This window comes from Aquarana catesbeiana, linkage group LG02 (assembly GCF_042186555.1).
Source record: "Aquarana catesbeiana isolate 2022-GZ linkage group LG02, ASM4218655v1, whole genome shotgun sequence".
Classification (NCBI taxonomy): domain Eukaryota; kingdom Metazoa; phylum Chordata; class Amphibia; order Anura; family Ranidae; genus Aquarana; species Aquarana catesbeiana.
In genome coordinates, this window is record NC_133325.1 from 120,840,765 (window position 1) to 120,864,836 (window position 24,072).

At 43.1% G+C, this 24,072-nt stretch overlaps 1 protein-coding gene across 6 annotated transcripts in view; it reads right to left on the bottom strand.

The window, feature by feature from the left end:
• The window catches only part of LOC141127179 (cyclin-dependent kinase 8-like), a 314,815-nt gene that overhangs the window by 14,032 nt on the left and 276,711 nt on the right, over positions 1 to 24,072 (bottom strand). For all 6 annotated transcript variants that reach the window (XM_073613407.1, XM_073613408.1, XM_073613410.1 and 3 more), the window contains 4 exons: positions 19,077 to 19,149; positions 17,373 to 17,470; positions 4,447 to 4,525; positions 3,097 to 3,255 (listed from right to left, as the gene is read on the bottom strand). In XM_073613407.1, coding sequence (XP_073469508.1) covers positions 3,097 to 3,255; positions 4,447 to 4,525; positions 17,373 to 17,470; positions 19,077 to 19,149 — 409 coding nt within the window. The remainder of the gene's footprint in view (positions 1 to 3,096; positions 3,256 to 4,446; positions 4,526 to 17,372; positions 17,471 to 19,076; positions 19,150 to 24,072) is intronic.

Genomic DNA, 24,072 nt, shown 5'->3' on the forward strand with positions numbered 1-24,072 from the left:
CCCTGGTCATATGAGACTAAAAATGAATTGTTTTGGCCACCTTGGGAAATGCTATGTTTTTTTTAAAGGATACATTTTATTCATATTTCAAAAATAATGTATAATTACTCTATGCTTATTCATATGAAGTACAACATTAACGGTAATCAGTCATAGCCTTGTAGCATATGACCAGAATATGTGCATCATGTCATACATCTGCATCATCTTATTAACAGCTCTCAAAAATTCCACTCGCCTGCTCACATTTTGCTAGTGGAATTTAGTGAATGTCGAGTGAGGAGCAGGGGCGGACCAGGCTGACAGTTTCCTGGCTGATCGCTTCTGGTAGAAGTTGTGCGGCAATCAGAGCAGCCGGGGGGGGGGCTTGTAAAAAAGCCTGCACCACTACTGCCAGAAGGTTTTAGCTGGGAAACTGTCAGCCAGAGGCTGGACCGGATTGCCCTGGGGCCGCTTTAAGCTAAGCTGAGGCTGCAGCGCTCCCCTCTCTCTCTCCTCCTGCTCTTGTGTATCGCACACACAGCGGGCATCTCCCGCTGTGTGTCACGGAGCTGGGTCTGTGTTCGGCGGCGCTGTGATAGTAGATTGAACACTGATTGAATCAGTGTTCCGCCTATCACACGAGCCGGTCCAGGGGGGACGGGACCTTGTTACAGCGCCGCCGAACACAGACCCAGCTTCGTGACACACAGCGGGAGACGCCCGCTGTGTGTGTGTGATCCATCATCCATAGCAAGTCAGTATTCATGGGCACAGTGAAGCTGCATTCATGAGCACCAGAAGGCTGCATTCATGGGCATGAAAGGCTAGAAAAACAAAAAAACAAAAAGAACTTTGATCCAGAACAAAGGATCCCAAAACCCAGCCCCTCCACCCTGCCCTTAGCCCCAAACATTCCATAGGCTTTCACCCCGAACATTGAATAACAGTCACCCTAGAGGGGGGAAGTCTTCCTAGTCCAGCCAGACAGGAAGATTAAGGGGGAGTATGTTTTCAGCAGAGCATTAAATGAACCGCATTGCTTGAAGATCAATCTATAGTAGCCCGACAGTACTTAAAACAGTTAAGGATTTCTTAATCTGAAATAGCAGGAACTCCTCAGGACGTTTGCCTTCTGATCCTTCCGGGAATCCCAGGAATCAGAGGTTATTCCGGCGGAGCCATTCCTCAATATCTCCCAGTTTAGCCTCCTGTGACTTGTGGTCTGCCGTTACATCCCTCATCTGCACCATCAGTGGATTGAGGTCATCCTTTACCTCGCTAATGCGCTGTTCAGCATTAGTGACCCCGTGTCTAATTTTGTGCCCGTCATCCTTCAGGAGAGCAAAGTCCACCCTTACAGTTTCAATCTGTGTGAATAGCGAAGCGTGGTAGCTCTTAATATTGTCCATTATCTGCGTTCGTGTCGGATCTCTTACCTGTGCACCAGAGCCACCCCTCCCCTGGTTCAGGTGAGGGAGAGGGCAGGGGAATCGCCAATGAATCAGCTGGGTCCAACCATTCCGTGTCCCACTCGGGTCCACAGGCGGCTATCAGGGGCTGGAGAGCTGCATTGTTCTTCTGCTGATCATGCGCAATCTTGGCTTGCCTTGTGGGTGAACCGAGCGAGCCTCTAGCCGTATTTTACAATTTTCAGGTGCTTGACGTGTTCCCAAGTGAGGTCTGGTAGATGGGTAGCAAAATATCAAGACTGGGGCTTAGCAGGATAGTTGAAGGATCTTAGCGCGGTCCGGAGCTCTAAGAAAAGGCTCCACACATACTGGAAGTCGAACACGCCGCGCCCCCCCCGAAAATGCTATATGTAGTGGAACCCTATAACCTCCTATTACCCTAAGAACACAGTTTCCACAATGAAGCATGGTGGTTACAGAATCGTGCTGTGGGAATTTCTTTTCATCGACAGAGACTGAAAAAATGCTCAGGATTAAAAGTGATGGAAAAGAGACTGGGACTGGGAAGGAGGTTCACCTTTCAGCAGTAGAATGACCCCAAATATACTGCTAAAGCTAAACTGGAGTGGTTAAATAGGAAACACAATTATTTACATTGGCTCAGTGAAAGCCCAGTCCTCAATCCAACTGAGAACCTGTGGCATAACTTGAAGATTGCTGTACAGCAACACAACCCATCTAACTTGGAGATGGAGCAGTTTTGCCCTTAAGAATGAGCATTGGCTAGATGTGGCAAGCCAATAGTAATATACTGTACCCAGTGGCATAACTAGAACCTTCAGGGCCCCACTGACAGGACCCTTTCCTCTGAACCCGGTGGCGGAACAACAGGGTCCGGTCGCAAGTGGGTGGCTGCATATAAAGAAACGATTTCTCCATTTCCCCCCGCTTCTCCTCCTCTCCCTCCCACAGGCATTCAGGGGCTGCAGGAGGAAAATGGAGGGATTGGTTCCTCTATGCCAGAGTTTCTCAATCTTTTTGCATTCAGGGCACCCTTGAAGTATACCCCTAAGTAAATGGGGCTGCACTGCAACCACTCTGCAACTGTGTGCATTGCATGCAGTTGCAGCATAGTAATGCATTTAAGGGGTTAAAACAGGCGGTCAGGAGGCAGTGTTCAGGCAGTGTAAAATTCGGCAGTGCTTTACCTTACCTCTTCCTGCCGGGTACTACATTGTAGGGGGAGACGGATCGGGGAGCTAGGTTACAGCCACCCCTGCCGCTCCTCTTATCGAGGTATAGAGGGGGCCCTCAAGGGCCCCCTGCAGCATGGGGCCCACTATCGACCACTATACTTCCACCACTGACTGTACTCCAAGAGACTTGCGGCTGTAATTGCAGCAAATGGTGGCTCTACAAAATGTAGATTTTTGGGGGAGGGGTGAATACTTATGCATGATAAAGATTCTTCTTATGTTTTTTTTTTTCTGGGCTTAACTATTTTTTTAAAAGGTGCAAAATATTATTGTGACACAAAATCATAGGAATGCTGTATACATCACATGGTACAAACCCCCAGAAAATTCCATTTTAAGTCCAGATATTAAAGCAACAGTGTCAGTTCAAAGTAGAGATATACTATTCATGCTGTTACTCCAATGTGATGTAAAGAATTAGATTACAGTCCCAGTTTGCTAACTTGTACCTGATAATCTGAGGTCATGATGAGTCCACCTGAGGTAGTGGTAGGGGGGACAACTCTCACTTTCTTCAGCGGCGGTCCTTGTGCGTGGCTGTTGTCTTGGTTTCCTGGGTGCCCGGTCCCATTGGTATGATTATTGCCTTGCTGCTGCTGTTGGTTTTTCTTTATGGATTAAAAAAAAACAATAAAACAATGTCATGAATGGAATAATGCAATATCGATAGTCTGCAGCTGTACAGCATTTGCAGAACGTCAAAACATTGACGGCAGCAGCTGACAAAAAGGGTAAGAAAGCTTTAAGAAGGTGGTGTGAAGGAAAGACAAATTATAAAAAAACAAGTCCCCTTTTTTTCAATTTGAACCAGCAAACGGACAAGGGAAATCTGGATTCTATAGACAATACTTTAACCCTCCCACATTTTTTTAAAATATGGATGATGGCTTAAAGTGTTACTAGACCCAGAACCCTGCATTCACTATATCTGGTCTCCCACAGTAAACATGGAAAATGCAATTATTTTAGTAAATATAAACTGCTAAACACCTTTTCTCAAAACCAGTTAGAGCAGTCTTGTGAATGCTATCAGTATCTGGTTAAAGCTTGTAGCAGGAGTTTTCATTCTACTCTGACCATCCTATGAGGCTGCAGGACCACTGAGCCTCTGTCTGGACAGTGCTGATTGGCCCTGTGCTGATCACATGCACTCTCCCAAGAAAAAAACACTCAAGCGAGACACACACCAAACTGAGCATGTGCAGAGTAACTCCAAAGGCTCGGTCTTATCAGGAGATGGATTGGGGACAGTGGAAGGGGAGGATCAGAGAAGACAGGATCACACAGCCTTTTTACACAATGTGGAGGATTAACCCCTTAGATTCCACATTGAGCATAACAAGCATGTTTTACTACATCTACAGACCAATATTACTGTTGTGGGTTTAGTAACACTTTAAGCCTATCTCAATACAATGCAAAAAAGAGACATACCTTGCTCATGCTGGGCCAGCTATGAGCCAAGGGAGAGTATTAGTAGGTTTCATTATAGACATGTAAATATTACAAGTATAGCTAACAGATTCAGTTCCGCCTGATGTTAATGGATTGTGAATATTCTGTTTATAAACCTCAGGAGAGTAAAAAGTGTCAATTTTCTAATGAAGATTGCCCAAAAACACATGCAAGAAGGACTGTTTCATTATTATGATAAACTATTTACATATAAAAAGTAATCTGAAGCCACTGACTGGCACTGAGGAATACGCCACTTAATTTTAAGAATGCAATGCAAATATCTGGGATTTGTATACATGTAATGTATAAAAAAAAAAAAAGGAGCAATGCGTGACACATACTTTGTCTCCCTTATCCTCAGGCTCCTCTTCTGTCAAGAACTCCCGTTTAGGGTATGGTATCTGACAGCCTGCAAACACACTACAAAGAAAGCACTTGTTATAACAGGTTTTCACTCATACAGAAAACAGCACTAAAGTGTGCATACACTGGGGACAGTGGCTGACACTTCAGTACGTGGGCTGACTGGTGCTAAAAGTACACTTATAGCATGCTGTCCAAAGGGAATAATGAAAGTACCACCAGAAGAATATCTTTCACTTCACGGTCAGAGCTTTTAGACCAGAGATCTTCAAACTACAGCCCTCCAGCTGTTGCGGAACTACACATCCCATGAGGCATTGTCAAACTGAGATTCACAGACATGGCTAGGCATGATGGGAATTGTAGTTGCAGAACAGCTGGAGGGCCATAGTTTGATGACCCCTGTTTTAGACACTGAGATGTGTGACCCATTTCAATCCATTGCAGAAGTGTGAACTGATCATTGTACACCATATCAGCCAAATAGTGCCTTAGAATGGCCCGACAAAAAATAAGGTTCAGATAATGCCCAACTAAATTACTAACTAGTAGATACAAAGTTTAAATACATATGCATTATGTAAACTGTTTAACCTGGTATTTAACATGGTACTACTGTTTAACATGGTATTTGTGATTCTGTTCAGGTAGTCTTGTAATCCATACAATTATGCCACTCTGATGATGCAGACTAGGACCCAAATAATCTGGCTCTGCTTTCCTTTCGCTTCTCTGCCTCCAATATACTAAAAGGACAATTAAATCATCATTCTGCCAAATCCAATAAGCAGAACATAGTAGGCTGTAAAACTCCACTGGATGATCATATTGTCATCTCTCAGACTGAGTGTGACCGAGGTGTGTGAACACACAAGAGTGGCTGAAAATCTTACTAATCTTTTGGCACACTATACAATTTTCTGTAGATTTTTTCCTTCAGATTTACCAAAACCATATAATATGAGGTCAAACCTTAAGAGTTTCAATTTGTATTTGTATCAGGCAGGCCCTTGCACTACATGGTTTTGGTAAATCTAAAAGAAAATCAGACAAAAGTTGTAGTGTGTATGGGGTCTAACACAGATTACATACACATTTAAACTGGTTAAATTATGCTCAGATTTAAAAGGGCAAAGTAACAGGTTTGCTAGAACCCCTCATCCCTAGTAGAAAATATGTCCCTTTCCTTGTCCGCTTTTAACCACTTGCCGACCGCCTAACGACGATATACGTCGGCAGAATGGCACGGGCAGGCAAAATCACGTACCTGGTACATGATTGCCTTCCCGGGGGGTCCAATCGGACCCCCCCCCGGCGCACGAGGCGGTCGGCTTTGGTCTGGGACCGTTCAGAGATGAGGGGGAAGCCAAACATTCGTGGCCCCCCCCTCGCGATCGCTCCCAGCCAATGAGAATCCTCCCCTGCCTATGTGTAGTACACATAGGCAGGGGATGTGATGTCATCTCTCCTCGGCTCGGCAGTTTCCGTTCCGGTGCCGAGGAGAGAAGACATCTGAGTGAGTGCACACACAGTAGAACATGCCAGGCACACTTTACACCCCCGATCACCCCCCCCCCCCCCGTCACACTGACACCAAGCAGTTTTTTTTTTTTCTGATTACTGCATGGTGTCAGTTTGTGACAGTGAGATAGTGTTTGTTACTGTGTTAGGGCAGTTAGTATTAGCCCCCTTTAGGTCTAGGGTACCCCCCTAATAAAGTTTTAACCCCTTGATCACCCCCCGTCGCCAGTGTCGCTAAGCGATCATTATTCTGATCACTGTATTAGTGTCGCTGGTGACGCTAGTTAGGGACGTAAATATTTTGGTTCGCCGTCAGCGTTTTATATTGACAGGGACCCCCATATACTATCTAATAAAGGTTTTAACCCCTTGATTGCCCCCTAGTTAACCCTTTCACCACTGATCACCGTATAACCGTTACGGTTGACGCTGGTTAGTTCGTTTATTTTTTATAGTGTCAGGTCACCCGCCGTTTATTACCGAATAAAGGTTTAGCCCCCTGATCGCCCGGCGGTGATATGCGTCGCCCCAGGCAGCGTCAGATTAGCGCCAGTACCGCTAACACCCACGCACGCAGCATACGCCTCCCTTAGTGGTATAGTATCTGAACGGATCAATATCTGATCCGATCAGATCTATACTAGCGTTCCCAGCAGTTTAGAGTTCCCAAAAATGCAGTGTTAGCGGGATCAGCCCAGATACCTGCTGGCACCTGCGTTTTGCCCCTCCGCCTGGCCCACCCAAGTGCAGTATTGATCACTGTCACTTACAAAACACTAAACGCATAACTGCAGCGTTCGCAGAGTCAGGCCTGATCCCTGCGATCGCTAACAGTTTTTTGGTAGCATTTTGGTGAACTGGCAAGCAGCAGCCCCAGGCAGCGTCAGATTAGCGCCAGTACCGCTAACACCCACGCACGCACCGTACGGCCTAGTACACCCCGGTCGTAGTCAAACCAGCACTGCAGTAACACTTGGTGACGTGGCGAGTCCCATAAGTGCAGTTCAAGCTGGTGAGGTGGCAAGCACAAGTAGTGTCCCGCTGCCAACAAGAAGACAAACACAGGCCCGTCGTGCCCATAATGCCCTTCCTGCTGCATTCGCCAATCCTAATTGGGAACCCACCACTTTTGCAGCACCCGTAATTCCCCCATTCACATCCCCAACCAAATGCAGTCGGCTGCATGAGAGGCATTTTCTTTATGTCCTCCCGAGTACCCCTACCCAGCGAACCCCCCCAAAAAAGATGTTGTGTCTGTAGCAAGCGCGGATATAGGCGTGTCACCCGCTATTATTGTCCCTCCTGTCCTGACGATCCTGGTCTTTGCATTGGTGAATGTTTTGAACGCTACCATACACTAGTTGAGTATTAGCGTAGGGTACAGCATTCCACAGACTAGGCGCCATTTCACAGGGTCTCCCAAGATGCCATCGCATTTTGAGAGACCCGAACCTGGAACCGGTTACAGTTATAAAAGTTACAGTTACAAAAAAAAGTGTAATAAAAAAAAAAAAAAACACAAATAAAATATAAAATAAAAAAAATAGTTGTTGTTTCATTGTTCTCTCTCTCTATTGTTCTGCTCTTTTTTACTGTATTCTATTCTGCAATGTTTTATTGTTATTATGTTTTATCATGTTTGCTTTTCAGATATGCAATTTTTTATACTTTACCGTTTACTGTGCTTTATTATTAACCATTTTTTTGTCTTCAGGTACGCCATTCACGACTTTGAGTGGTTATACCAGAATGATGCCTGCAGGTTTAGGTATCATCTTGGTATCATTCTTTTCAGCCAGCGGTCAGCTTTCATGTAAAAGCAATCCTAGCGGCTAATTAGCCTCTAGACTGCTTTTACAAGCAGTGGGAGGGAATGCCCCCCCACCGTCTTCCGTGTTTTTCTCTGGCTCTCCTGTCTCAACAGGGAACCTGAGAATGCAGCCGGTGAATCAGCCAGCTGACCATAGAGCTGATCAGAGACCAGAGTGGCTCCAAACATCTCTATGGCCTAAGAAACCGGAAGCTACGAGCATTTTATGACTTAGATTTCGCCGGATGTAAACAGCGCCATTGGGAAATTGGGAAAGCATTTTATCACACCGATCTTGGTGTGGTCAGATGCTTTGAGGGCAGAGGAGAAATCTAGGGTCTAATAGACCCCAATTTTTTCAAAAAAAGAGTACCTGTCACTACCTATTGCTATCATAGGTGATAGCAATTCCCTGAGATAACAATAAAAATGATTTAAAAAAAAAAAAAAAAAAAAAAAAAAAAAAAAAAATGAAAGGAACAGTTTAAAAATAAGATAAAAAAGCAAAAAAATAATAAAGAAAAAAAAAAAAAAAAAAAAAAAAAGCACCCCTGTCCCCCCTGCTCTCGCGCTAAGGCAAGCGTCAAATGTAAACAGCAATTGCACCATGCATGTGAGGTATCACCGCGAAGGTCAGATCGAGGGCAGTAATTTTAGCAGTAGACCTCCTCTGTAAATCTAAAGTGATAACCTGTAAAGGCTTTTAAAGGCTTTTAAAAATGTATTAATTTTGTTGCCACTGCACATTTGTGCGCAGTTTTAAAGCATGTCATGTTTGGTATCCATGTACTTGGCCTAAGATCATCTTTTTTATTCCATCAAACATTTGGGCAATATAGTGTGTTTTAGTGCATTAAAATTTAAAAAAGTGTGTTTTTTCCCCAAAAAATGCGTTTGAAAAATCGCTGCGCAAATACCGTGTGAAAAAAAAAAATGAAACACCCACCATTTTAATCTGTAGGGCATTTGCTTTAAAAAAATATATAATAATGTTTGGGGGTTCAAAGTAATTTTCTTGCAAAAAAAAATAATTTTTTCATGTAATCAAAAAGTGTCAGAAAGGGCTTTGTCTTCAAGTGGTTAGAAGAGTGGGTGATGTATGACATAAGCTTCTAAATGTTGTGCATAAAATGCCAGGACAGTTCAAAACCCCCCCAAATGACCCCATTTTGGAAAGTAGACACCCCAAGCTATTTGCTGAGAGGCATGTCGAGTCCATGGAATATTTTATATTGTGACAAGTTGCGGGAAAGAGACAAATGTTTTTTTTTTGCACAAAGTTGTCACTAAATGATATATTGCTCAAACATGCCATGGGAATATGTGAAATTACACCCCAAAATACATTCTGTTGCTTCTCCTGAGTATGTGGGACTTTTTGGGAGCCTAGCCGCGCACGGGACCCTGAAAACCAAGCACCGCCTTCAGGCTTTCTAAGGGCGTACATTTTTGATTTCACTCTTCACTGCCTATCACAGTTTCGGAGGCCATGGAATGCCCAGGTGGCAAACCCCCCCCCCCCCCAAATGACCCCATTTTGGAAAGTAGACACCCCAAGCTATTTGCTGAGAGGTATAGTGAGTATTTTGTAAACCTCACTTTTTGTCACAAAGTTTTGAAAATTGAAAAAAAAATAAAAAATTTTTTCTTGTCTTTCTTCATTTTCAAAAACAAATGAGCTGCAAAATACTCACCATGCCTCTCAGCAAATAGCTTGGGGTGTCTACTTTCCAAAATGGGGGGGGTTTGTGCCACCTGGGCATTCCATGGCTTCCGAAACTGTGATAGGCAGTGAAGAGTGAAATCAAAAATTTACACCCTTCGAAATCCTGAAGGCGGTGATTGGTTTTCGGGGCCCCGTACGCGGCTAGGCTCCTAAAAAGTCCCACACATGTGGTATCCCCATACTCAGGAGAAGCAGCTAAATGTATTTTGGGGTGCAATTCCACATATGCCCATGGCCTGTGTATGCAATATATCATTTAGTGACAACTTTGTGCAAAAAAAAAAAAAAAAATTTGTCACTTTCCCGCAACTTGTGTCAAAATATAAAATATTCCATGGACTCAACATGCCTCAAAGCAAATAGCTTCGGGTGTCTACTTTCCAAAATGGGGTCATTTGGGGGGGGAGGGGGGGGGTTATGCCATCTGGGCATTTTATGGCCTTTAAAACTGTGATTTAAAACTGTAAGCACATTGTTTCCCTGGAAGCCCAGGTTCTGAATCTGGGGAAGCAACTGTCAGCACTGAGAAGTCCCTCCATACTAAAGGTGAGCCAGGAACGTACACGGCAGGTGCCGGCAGGGGCCAGCACAGAGGCGGGTGGAGACAAAGAGGTGCAGGCACTAGCAAAGAATAGATGGGTGACAGTCAGGAGGGGTAGAGGGGGAAGTGCCAGGGAGGCCGATCTAGGACTGGAGCATCCCAATAAGTACGCTACTTTGAGTGACATTGGTGAAACCAGTCAGGGACCAGCACTGCTGGAGATGAGGGACTCTCCTAGCTGCCGGGGGAAGAACTCCTCCAGTGAGAGTGGGGGGGCAGCAAAGGGAAAGGAAAGACAGATTCTGGTGGTAGGGGACTCAATTCTAAGAAGGACAGAGAGGGCAATCTGTAACCAAGACCTAAAGCGCCGAACAGTATGTTGTCTACCGGGCGCTCGGGTTCGGCACATCACGGATCTTGTGGACAGATTACTGGGAGGGGCTGGGGAAGACCCGGCTGTCATGGTGCACGTTGGCACCAATGACAAAGTCAGAGGCAGATGGAGTGTCCTAAAGAACGATTTTAGGGACTTAGGAGCTAAATTGAGGAAAAGGACCTCCAAGGTAGTATTCTCAGGAATATTATCGGTACATCGAGCCACACCAGAAAGGAAAGGGAGATTAGGGAAGTAAACAAGTGGCTGAAGAGCTGGTGTAGTAAGGAGGGGTTTGGGTTCCTGGAGGACTGGGCCGACTTCTCAGTCGGTAACCGGTACTATAGAAGGGACGGACTGCACCTAAATGAGGAGGGTTCAGATCTGCTGGGAATGAAGATGGCCAAAAAGTTAGAGGGGTTTTTAAACTAGGCGATGGGGGGGAGGGTCCAGAGGCAGAGATAGCCAGCGCGGAAGATATTCCAGAGGGTAGTATTGGGGGCATTAGTGTTAGGTTAACCAAAGCACAAAAACACAAGGTGAGTATAGTAGCAAGTCCTAGTTGCAATCTCGAAACACCCAATACGAGGACAATATGCGACCGGTCTAAACTATGTGGCATGTTCACCAATGCCAGGAGCATGGCAGACAAGATGGGTGAACTAGAGATACTGTTGTACAAGGAGGATTTGGATTTTGTGGGAATTTCAGAGACCTGGTTCAACAGCTCTCATGATTGGCTGGCAAACATTCAAGGGTATACCCTTTACCGCAAGGATAGGGAGGGTAAAAAAAGGGGAGGGGTATGCCTATATATCAAGAATAATGTACAAGTGAATGTGAGAGATGACATCACTAAGGGAGCTAGGGAGGAGGTGGAATCCTTATGGGTAGAGCTCCAAAGGGATGAAGCTAAGGGGAAAATAATACTGGGAGTATGCTATAGGCCCCCTAACCTGAGGGAGGAAGTGGAGACGGATCTCCTATCACAAATTGGATTAGCAGCAAGGATGGGAAGTGTTATCATAATGGGGGATTTTAATTATCCAGACATAGACTGGGTGGAGGGAACCGCGCATTCATTTAAGGCTCGCCAATTCCTTAATGTCTTGCAGGACAATTTTATGGGTCAGATGGTAGACACACCAACTAGAAATAAATCATTACTGGATCTACTGATTACCAACAATATAGACCTGATCACGGATGTGGAAATACGGGGCAATTTAGGTAACAGCGATCACAGGTCAATTCGTTTCAGTATAAATCACACAAATAGGAAACATAAAGGGAATACAAAGACACTGAATTTCAAAAGAGCCAACTTCCCTAAACTACAAACCTTGCTAAAAGGCATTAACTGGGATAAATATTAGGAACAAAGAATATGGAGGAGAGATGGGTTTGCTTTAAGAGCATATTAAATAAGGGCATTAGCCAATGTATCCCATTGGGTAATAAATTTAAAAGAGCGAACAAAAGTCCTGGATGGCTTGACTCCAATGTAAAAATGCATATAAAAGCAAAGCAGAAGGCCTTCAAAAAATACAAGGTTGAGGGATCATCCTCAGCATTCAGACTTTATAAAGAATGCAACAGGAAATGTAAGGGTGCAATTAGGACGGCTAAGATAGAACATGAAAGACACATAGCGGAGGAGAGCAAAAAAAATCCCAAGAAATTCTTTAAGTATGTAAACAGTAAAAAAGGGAGGACAGACCATATTGGCCCCATAAAGAATGAGGAAGGACATCTGGTTACAAAGGATGGGGAGATGGCAAAGGTATTGAATTTATTCTTCTCCTCAGTCTTCACGAGTGAATCAGGGGGCTTCAGTAACCAAAACTGCAGTGTTTATCCTCATGACACAACACAGGAAGCACCTCCATGGTTAACAGAGGACGGAATTAAAATTAGACTTGAGAAACTTAACATTAATAAATCACCGGGACCAGATGGCTTGCATCCAAGGGTACTTAGGGAACTCAGTCAAGTGATTGCCAGACCGTTGTTCCTAATTTTTACAGATAGTCTACTGACTGGAATGGTACCAGCTGATTGGAGAAAAGCCAATGTAGCACCAATATTTAAAAAGGGCCCAAAATACATCCCTGGGAATTACAGACCAGTTAGCCTAACATCAATAGTATGTAAACTCTTGGAGGGGATGATAAGGGACTATATACAAGATTTTAGTAATAAGAACGGTATCATTAGCAGTAATCAGCATGGATTCATGAAGAATCGTTCTTGCCAAACCAATCTATTAACCTTCTATAAGGAGGTGAGTTGCCATCTAGATAAAGGAAGGCCCGTAGACGTGGTGTATCTGGATTTTGCAAAAGCATTTGACACAGTTCCCCATAAACGTTTACTGTACAAGATAAGGTGCATTGCCATGGACCATAGGGTGAGTACATGGATTGAAAACTGGCTACAAGGGCGAGTTCAGAGGGTGGTGATAAATGGGGAGTACTCGGAATGGTCAGGGGTGGGTAGTGGGGTTCCGCAGGGTTCTGTGCTGGGACCAATCCTATTGAATTTGTTCATAAACGATCTAGAGGATGGGATAAACAGTTCAATCTCTGTATTTGCAGACGATACTAAGCTAAGCAGGGCAATAACTTCTCCGCAGGACGTGGAAACCTTGCAAAAAGACCTGAACAAATTAATGGGGTGGGCGACTACATGGCAAATGAGGTTCAATGTAGAAAAATGTAAAATAATGCATTTGGGTGGCAAAAATATGAATGCAATCTATACACTGGGGGGAGAACCTCTGGGGGAATCTAGGATGGAAAAGGACCTGGGGGTCCTAGTAGATGGCATGCAATGCCAAGCTGCTGCTAACAAAGCAAACAGAATATTGGCATGCATTAAAAGGGGGATCAACTCCAGAGATAAAACGATAATTCTCCCGCTCTACAAGACTCTGGTCCGGCCGCACCTGGAGTATGCGGTCCAGTTCTGGGCACCAGTCCTCAGGAAGGATGTACTGGAAATGGAGCGAGTACAAAGAAGGGCAACAAAGCTAATAAAGGGTCTGGAGGATCTTAGTTATGAGGAAAGGTTGCAAGCACTGAACTTATTCTCTCTGGAGAAGAGACGCTTGAGAGGGGATATGATTTCAATTTACAAATACTGGACTGGTGACCCCACAATAGGGTTAAAACTTTTTCGCAGAAGAGAGTTTAACAAGACTCGTGGCCACTCATTAAAATTAGAAGAAAAGAGGTTTAACCTTAAACTACGTAGAGGGTTCTTTACTGTAAGAGCGGCAAGGATGTGGAATTCCCTTCCACAGGCGGTGGTCTCAGCGGGGAGCATTGATAGCTTCAAGAAACTATTAGATAAGCACCTGAATGAACCTGAATGACCGCAACATACAGGGATATACAATGTAATACTGACACATAATCACACACATAGGTTGGACTTGATGGACTTGTGTCTTTTTTCAACCTCACCTACTATGTGATAGGTAGTGAGGAGTAAAATCAAAAATTTACGCCCTTAGAAATCCTGAAGGCGGTGATTTGGTTTTCGGGGCCCCGTACGCGGCTAGGCCCCATACTCAGGAGGAGCAGCTAAATGTATTTTGGGGTGCAATTCCACATATGCCCATGGCCTGTGTGAGCAATATATATCATTTAGTGACAACTTTTTGTAATTTTTTTTGTCATTATTCAATCACTTGGGACAAAAAAAAAAATGAATATTCAATGGGCTCAACATGCCTCTCAGCAATTTCCTTTGGGTGTCTACTTTCAAAAATGGGGTCGTTTGTGGGGGTTTTGTATTGCCCTGCCATTTTAGCACCTCAAGAAACGACATAGGCAGTCATAAATTAAAGGCTGTGTAAATTCCAGAAAATGTACCCTAGTTTGTAGGCGCTATAACTTTTGCGCAAACCAATATACACAATAAAAAATCGCAAGCAGCGTATATTGATTGGTTTTTGCGCAAAATTTATAGCGTCTACAAAATAGGGCATAGTTTTATGGCATTTTTATTATTATTTTTTTTTTTTACTAGTAATGGTGATTGATCTGCAATTTTTATCATGACTGCGACATTATGGCGGACAATTTTGACACATTTTTGGGACCATTGGCAATAATACAGTGATCGATGCTATAAAAATGCATTGATTACTGTAAAAATGTCACGGGCAGTGAAGGGTTAACTCTAGGGGGCGATCTAGGGGTTAACTGTGTTCCCTGGCGCCTGCTCCCAGCGAGCCGACGTATAACTGTGGCAGTTGGTCAGGAAGCGGTTAATCTCAAAAGTGATTTTCAATTTATTTAAAAAGAGAGTATATATATATATATATATATATATATATATATATATATATATATATATATATATATATATATATATATATATATATATATACATACATACATACATACATACATACATATATATATATACACATATATATATATATATATATATATGCACACATACATACACATACATACATACATATATATATATATATATATATATATATATATATATATATATATATATATACACATACATACATACATACACACACACACACACACAATGTAAAGTAGTGAGTGTACAGCTTGCATAACAGTGTAAATTTGTTGTCCCCTCAAAATAACTCAACACACAGCCATTAATGTCTAAATCGCTGGCAACAAGAGTACACCCCTAAGTGAAATAGTACAAATTGGGCCCAAAGTGTCAATATTTTGTGTGGCCACCATTATTTTCCAGCACTGCCTCAACCCTCTTGGGCATGGAGTTCACCAGAGCTTCACAGGTTGCCACTGGAGTCCTCTTCCACTCCTCCATGATGACATCACAGAGCTGGTGGATGTTAGAGACCTTGCACTCTTCCACCTTCCGTTTGAGGATGCCCCACAGATGCTCAATAGGGTTTAGGTCTGGCGACACGCTTGGCAAATCCATCACCTTTACCCTCAGCTTCTTTAGCAAGGCAGTGGTAGTCTTGGAGGTGTGTTTGGGGTCGTTATGTTGGAATACACTTCAGACGGGTGGGGCCACCTACATATCGGCGCCATGTTTCTGCACCCATCAGGTGACGTCTGTAGTAGCGGCGTCATCCATTTGGGTGTAGCACGTCATCACGGGCGGCCGGGAGATGACTGCGTATCTACACTCCCTTTTGACGGCTGCCTTTGGCGTCGGCGTGTCTCGCAATCCTCACATGGCGTTTGGGGTGGAGCCTGCCCTGCCCCTCCGGGGGTTCCAAATTGGGAGGTGGACATGGCTGGCATTTCCCCTCTCACTAGCTCACACTCTACAGTGGACTCTGCTGTTGTCAAGCCATTCATCCTGCAAAAGGTACATATATCACCTTTACTCAAGCACTGATCTTGTGCTGGACATCAATTATTTTTTTTCACCAATACACTTTTCCCTTTTTCTAGGGATCGCATCCCTAGATATTGTTTGGCATTTTGCACACTTACCCTTGGTCTCTACGTCCGTTCCATTATTGGATCAGGTCAGTCTTTATATGCTTTTCATATATACAAATATACAACCTCTGTCTACTTTGCCAATTTAGCTACTACTGACACATACAATTGTGTTATAGTGTATATGCTTTCGCATGTACAACTATACTATATCTTTGTCTACTCTGCTACTCCTGGGCATTCACTGACAAGCTGTAATGGTGGTATCAGGATGATGCGGGTGTCCTCCTCAGTGCACAAGATGCCTGCCATGCCGTCCTGACCCCTCCCCAACGCGTATCGATGCAGGGATTACTTCAGGGGAAATAGTGACCACCATTGGTATACAAACTGTACTTGCTCTATCGAGTTTTTCCTTTTTGATATTCCGGTTGGTGTATGCTGAGGAATTCAGGAGCCTAATACCATCATAGAGCCCAGAGGCGGTTCACATGCGTATTTTGACTTAGCTTAATCGCAAAGTCACACGTTCCAAGGTGAGAATTTATTACCTAAGGGGGGCACCTGAGTGATGACGCCTTAGCACCACTTGAATCACAGATCTTGGATTACACAGACCTTTATCAATACTGGATTAGTGACGCAATTGGTCGCTACTTGCATGCACATGAGCACTTTGTTATATGATTTAAATCACTTATAGGATCGTTTTTCAGCACAGTCATTATTGACATGTTTTGACACTGTATGAAAGCACGGTCATTATTCACTTATTTGGACACTATATGAAAGCACAGAAGCACTTTGATATATTGCTGCTTTTTTAATATATACGGTATATTTTTATTTTTTGGCTTGTAAAACACAGTTATGCACTAGGCACTTAACTATATCCATAGTATGATATATGTGTATTAACATTTATAATTCACTGGTTCATTATTTATTTAATTTGAGATTTACTGTGCACGTCTTATACATGCCTTTTAGCGCAGCGTATATATATTTATAATTGTTTTTGCACAATATATGTGACGTGTAACGCTAGCAGCTTTAGGTATTTTATTTACGTTTTAGCATCTATTATTATTATACAGGATTTATATAGTGCCAACAGTTTACGCAGCACTTTACAATATAAAGCATCTAGGAATTGGTTGCTCACAGGATTGTCTGTTTTTAACACTAACGAGTCACATGACACCGGGGAGGGAAAATGGCTAATTGGGCCCAGTTTGGACATTTTCACTTAGGGGTGTACTCACTTTTGTTGCCAGCGGTTTAGGCATTAATAGCTGTGTGTTGAGTTATTTTGAGGGGACAGCAAATTTACACTGTTATACAAGCTGTACACTCACTACTTAACATTGTAGCAAAGTGTCATTTCTTCAGTGTTGTCACATGAAAAGATATAGGACACAATTTGGGTGACAATGCTTATTAAGATATTAGGGTTACTCATATAAACAGGCTGATGAGAATACTTTTGCTAGGTAAACTGGTAACTCACTCTGACGTAGGAAGTGGATCTTCAAGGAAATACGGATCTTGCATAGCTTGCTCAGATGAAATTCTCTTTATTGGGTCCATTGTGAGGAGTTTCTGAAGCTTTATAAAACACGTTAGTTGCATTTCAATAAGGGTTAAAAATCTCATTAGACTTTAGGCTGAGTTTTAGCCCTGAATTTAAAAGTGTAAATATACCTTTGGCACAATTACACTTACATTGTGGCTCTCTCTGGCCCTTAGGTTGTGAAGACCAGTAAGACACAGGAAGGAGTTCACCCGCTGACCTCTAAGACACATACCCTGTATTTTCCCTTCCTCCCTCTGTGCACACATACAATGTCAAGGAACAACATTCTCACTGAATACGCAGCCTTAGATCTACCATCTATGTAGTGCAAAGGTATGTCTGATTGCATAGATGGTGTGTTCCCCTATTATATAGTTTGGTAAATCTAAATGAGATTGTATACTGTATGGCCACCTTTATGCACTGTGCTTTCGGTGCCATTATGTGTTAGTCACCCGAAATGCAGAAACAAAATACACATTTTGCCACGTAAAAAACCGAGTGACAAATTTGCAAAGGGCCACACGCCAAAATGTGCCATGAGCTACTTTGCCAAGTCTACACAAGTCCACTGAAATCAATGAGCTGCCCTGTGTGTCACAAGAAAAACAAGCCAAAAAAACACATGCACTCCCACTATGCTAGGTGTGAATGGGACACACCTAATAGTGAAATTGGTGTGTTTACACAAGAATAATGAGGCTCCATTCACATCTGTGCATTTACAAACTGCAAAGAAAATGTGTACTTTGCCTCAATGGCACCCCCCCAAGCGCGGATAGCAGGCATGCGTTTGCTGTGCAACAAACGCACCAACAAGTGTGGTAAAAATGCACCACGCTCCGCTCCTAAAAAATTCTGGAGCTTCTTTGGGGCAATTGTTGCAGGTAGGTCAGCCAATTCAAGTGAATAGGTTGCCCCTTATGTGTGATGAGAGAAAGCGCTCCAAAATGCCCCCAAAAAAATGTGAGTTCACGCTATGCAGAGATGTGAACAGGTCTTGACAGCCGAGTGTCTCTAGCAACTCTCCCCTATGTACGTGTGTAAAGCTGGCCATACGCAATCTGATTGTACAATCTCTGTAGATTTACCAGAACCTATGGAAAAGGACGACACACGTAAACAATCCATTCAATTTGTATCAAATCAGGCAGGCCCATGTACTACATAGGTGATGGTAGATCTGAAGGAGATTGTGCAATCAGATTTTATAGAAAGTGGGTGGAAGGTGACATAGTAATCAGGGAGGAGTGGAACACGCCACACTTTTCTGTGATTCAGTAAGGCAGTGCATGCTTTCAAAGCTTCCTGTATGCTGCTGATCTACAGGAAGTGATGGAATCAAAAAGCATTTTTAAAAATCCAAATAGACAGATGAAAAATGAACGCTTCTATAGTTAATTACAAAAATTTTATGAAAAGTGCAATTCTGCCTTAAAAGGTGAACTTATCCTTTAAGTTTAGGACAGCGGGAAAGAAGTTTTTATTGTGGCATGTGTCACCATTGGACTTATTTGCGCTTTTTTTCAGCAAAGCAATGCTGACAGAAACAGTTGTGGTCCTTTAGCAAGAATCTGACCTGACCCCAAATGACCTTAAAGTTATGCTATAAAAATCAGAACAAGAGGAAAAACTTACCAAGTGGAATGTTTTGCTGTCTGGTTTTACTTTATGCTTTTCCATGTATTTAATAAGGCTGCAGTTGGTATACCTAAAAAAAAAAAAAAAAAAAAAAAAAAAAAAAAGAGGAAATCACGTTTATACTTTGAGATTGGTCTAACAGCACAGTAAGGACTTTTTACACACAAATTGCACTATACAATATCTTATACATGTGATCTTTGGGTCTCATTCTCACTGAATACACTGGGGTGCATTTTACATCTGCAGCAAAATGTAAAAAATGTGGAAAATTGTTTTTAATCTTTCCTGCTTCTAAGACACCTTTTTATTAAAATCGCATTGTAAAAAATGTAGCTGCTCACAGCTTAAAATTTAAGAAAAATAAAGCAGGAAAAAAATACTAATACAACACATGCCAATGCCCACTTATGAATGTGATGCAGTTTATTTTGATTTACAGAGAGAATATGCATTTGTGATGAGTGGTTCCAGTGCTCTTCCAAACACACTGAGCAAAGAGTGTGCAGCCAAACCAAAACGCTCAGCATGACCACTGAAGCATTCACCAGTATTCATGTCATGTATAACCAAGGTGCTCCGTGTATGTGTACCGGTACTGGTGCAGATGTAAGTTGTTACTGCTTACCTTTGCTCCTTGGGATTGTTGTGACTAAACCACCTTAAGGCCCCTTTCACACTGGGGCGGTGGGGGCGTCGGCGGTACAACAGCGCTATTTTTAGCGCTGCTGTACCGTCGTTCTTGCAGCGGTATTCGGCCGCAAGCGGTTCGGTTTTAACCCCCGCTGGCGGCCGAAAAAGGGTTAAATCCGCTCGTACAGCGCGGCTATAGCCGCGCTGTCCCATTGATTTCAATGGGCAGGAGCGGTTTAGGAGCGGTGAATACACCGCTCCTTCCCCGCTCCAAAGAAGCGGCTCGCAGGACTTTTTCTACCGTCCTGCCAGCGCACCGCTTTAGTGTGAAAGCCCTCGGGTATTTTCAAGCGGTATTTTTAGCGCAATACCGCCTGAAAACCGCTCCAGTGTGAAAGGGGCCTAAAACAAAGGCATTATCTTCCCAAAATAGCCACACAAAAGCACCAATGAAACCACTAGAGCACTATATGAGAAAATGCAAATTAAAGTGGTTGTAAAGTCAGAAGGTTTTTGATCTTAATGCATTAAGATCTAAAACCTTCTGTGTGCAGCAGCTCCCCTCAGCCCCCCCCCCCCCCCCCCAATACTTACCTAAGCCCATCTCGATCCAGAGATGTTACAGGAGAGTTTTGGCTGCCCGGGATTCTCCCTCCTCATTGGCTAAGACAGCAGCACAGTGTCATTGGCTCCCGCTGTTGTCAAAGTCAGTGAGTCAATGAGGAGAGGGAGAGGGTGGGGAAGAACCGCGGCTCAGTGTCTGAATGGACACATAGAGCCACGGCTCAGCTGCCCCCATAGCAAGCTGCTTATTGTGGGGGCACTCGGCAGGAGCCAGGAGCGCTGGCGAGAGACCAGAGAAGAGGAAGATCTGGGCTGCTCTATGCAAAACCACTGCACAGAGCAGGTAAGTATGACATGTTTGTTATTTACATGAAAAAACTGACTTTAGTATCACTTTAAGGCACAAAAGTGGCAATGTTCAAAAATCGCTGTAAAAATGTATGGCGGTGCAAAACAGTCTTTTAGAACTATTAACCATTTGAGCCCTAAAAGGTTTCACCCCCTCCTGACCAGAGAATTTTTGGCGATACGGCACTTCGATGCTTTAACTGACAACTGAAAAAGAAAGGGATCTGTGGTCCTTACATGCTCTCATTGTGGCTTTCATTATTCACAGCGGTAGAAACCTTCCAACTGTATGCTTTGTCAGGGGTCTCCATGACATGAAATTCATGACAAAACCATTGGTTGGCCAATAAAATGTATGTTTGCTGTAATCAGTTTCAAAACATTTCATTTTCACATTCTGAGGATTTTCTATGTTTTGTTTTTTTCTGGACGCTGAACATGTAATCATTAACCACTTCAGCCCCGGAAGGATTTACCCCCTTCCTAACCAGGTCATTTTTTGCGATACGGCACTGCCTTACTTTAACTGACAATTGCGCAGTCGTGCGACACTGTACCCAAACATTTCTTTTGGTGGTATTTGATCACCTCTGTGGTTTTTATTTTTTGAGCTATAAACAAAAAAAGCGACAATTCTGAAAATACAATACTTTTTATTGCTGTAAAACATATCCAATTAAAAAAAAAAAAAAAAAATCAAAATTTGGGCCAATATGTATTCTGCTATATGTTTTTGGTAAAAAAAAAAATTCCCAATAAGCGTATATTGATTGGTTAGCGCAAAAGTTATCTAGTATACAAACTTTGGGATAGGTTTATGGACTTTTTTAAAATTTATATCTTTTACTAGTAATGGCGGCAATCAGCAATTTTTAGCAGGACTGCGGTGGACAAATCTGACAATCTTTTTTGGGGACCAGTACAGTGACACCAATACAGTGATCAGTGCTAAAAAAATGCACTGTCACAGAATAAATGACACTGGCAGGGAAAGGGTTAACATCAGGGGCGATCAAAAGGTATAAATGTGTGCCTAGGGGGTGTTTGCCAATTGTGTGGGGAATGGTTTGACTGGAGGAAGAGAGATCTGTATTTCTGCTTAGCAGGAACACAAGACCTCCCTCACTGAGAGAACGGCGATCTCCTTGTTTACATAGGCAGACCGCCGTTCTGTCTCTCTGCAAATGATCGCCGGGTTTTCAGCAGACATCGCGTCCATCGGACCCGCTGCGTCGCCGGCGGCGCACGCCCCAGTCCTGGAAGAAGCAAATAACGTACAAATACGTAGTTTCGCGCAGCTGCCCTGCCACAGTATATGTGCGGTCCGAAAGCGGTTATAAACCCCCCAAAAATAAGATTTTTTCATCATACTTACCTGAAAAATCTTTTTCTTTGCGTACATCACAGGACACAGAGACAGTTTTTATAACTACTTGGGTGATACGCCACCTATAGGTTAATCGGCACTGGTAGATCAAAACAAAGAGGAAGTCCTCCCCTATATAACCCCTCCTACACAGGAAGCACTTCAGTTTTGTACCAAGCAATAAATTCCCAAAAGAGGGGAGGGACCTCTGTGTCCTGTGATGTACTCAACGAAAAGGATTTTACAAGTATGACCTAAAAAAAATCCTATTTGCTTTATCATACATCACAGGACACAGAGCTGGTTATTATAACAACTACTTGGGACATCCCAAAGCAATATCCTTGAGGGGAGGGAGACACCATCATAGAAACTGCCACCAGAGAAGGACCTACTCTGCTATTTGTAATACGCTGAGGCCAAAGGCAGTATCCTCCACATTGACATCCACCTGGTAAAAATCCTGTAGATGTATAATCCAAAGACCAAATAGTGGTCTTGCACACTTGGGCCACTGACAGCTGATGGCGGATGGCCCAAGATACTCCCACACACCTGGTAGAGAATCTCTGCCAGGTGTGCAAAAATGCATTTATAGAACATGTATTTATGCACACACGTGCTCATGCAAAGGTGTTTATGCTAGTAAGCATGAATGTGTTTATTCAACATTTATGCAAATATAAGCATGTGTTTATGCAAAACATACATTTATGTGTAAATATATATATATATATATATATATATATATATATATATATATATATATATATACACAAAATGTGTCTCATGTAGTCATGTGTCTATGCGCCTTACGCAAACACAAGTCTATGCGACACGTGCCATACGCAGACACGAGTCTATGCGACGTGTCATACATTGTTCATTTTAGTCTTAGGACTAAAATGGCATTTTAGCTTTAGTTCCATTTTAGTCTTCTGCAATTGTTTTAGTTTTAGTCGTATTTAGTGGACTAAATCTCCAGTGCATTTTAGTAGACTAAAATGTCCTACGTTTTAGTCGACTAAAATCTCCAGTACATTTCAGTAATTGCAATTTAGTTTTAGGCATAGTCTTTTGACTAAAATGTCATTTTAATTTTAGTCTCATTTTAGTCTTAGGACTAAAATGGCTTTAAGTTTTAGTCGACTAAAATAGTATTCATTTAGCCGACTAAATTAACACTGGTGTCATGTGCCTTACGCAGACATGGGTTGAGTCTATGCGACACGAGAGAGTCTATTCGCCTTATGCAGACATGTTTTTAGCAACCTTGTGTTATTAGCAAACATAAGCCTTTTAGTAAACATAAGCTTCTCATCAAACATAAGCTTTTAGCCCAGTTTGCAAGTATGTACCTGTTCAACTGCACCAGGCCCCATACTGGTTTTGTGTCAAATGCACATTATTCTAGAGACACACCACTTTAAAGTGCACTGCTAGGGGTGTATCGACTTACAGTTATACAGGCCCCATGGAATAAGCAGTAAGTACGCAGTATATAATCATGACTTGTCTGGCCACACCGTTCTCCCATAGTAAATACTCGCACTTCACTTGTATCCATGGGCTGCTGTTATGTCTTAAGAAGCCCAGCTGAATCTGCCGAGCACATGGCCAATATGACCACCCCTCCACTTCCTGCCTATATAGAAATAGGCCCCTGTGCCCTCTAGTGACTGGAGGAGAAACAGCAGCCCATACCCCTAAGAAGTACACAGAGCAAGTTTCAAACAACACACTGCCCCTAGGGGCAACAGATAACACCAGACAGTCAGATCTTTTTAATAAAGAGAAACTGCAAACAAATGCAGACTTACCATTCCTGCTGCAGGACTCTGAACATAACAGGGGTCCAATCTTCACCCATCACGGCGAGCTGTCATAAAAGACCTTCGGGGGACTGGGTCCCCCTTAATGTGGGGTCCACTCCCCTGGACCTGTATAGCACCCTGCAGGAAAGCACCTTGGTCAGAACACTCACTGCACAGGGCTCCATTACACAGGGTCCGGCGCCATAAGGTTGCATTACAGAGAAAACCTCAAGGAATCTTCTATCCTTCCAATGAGGCTCAGGTACCA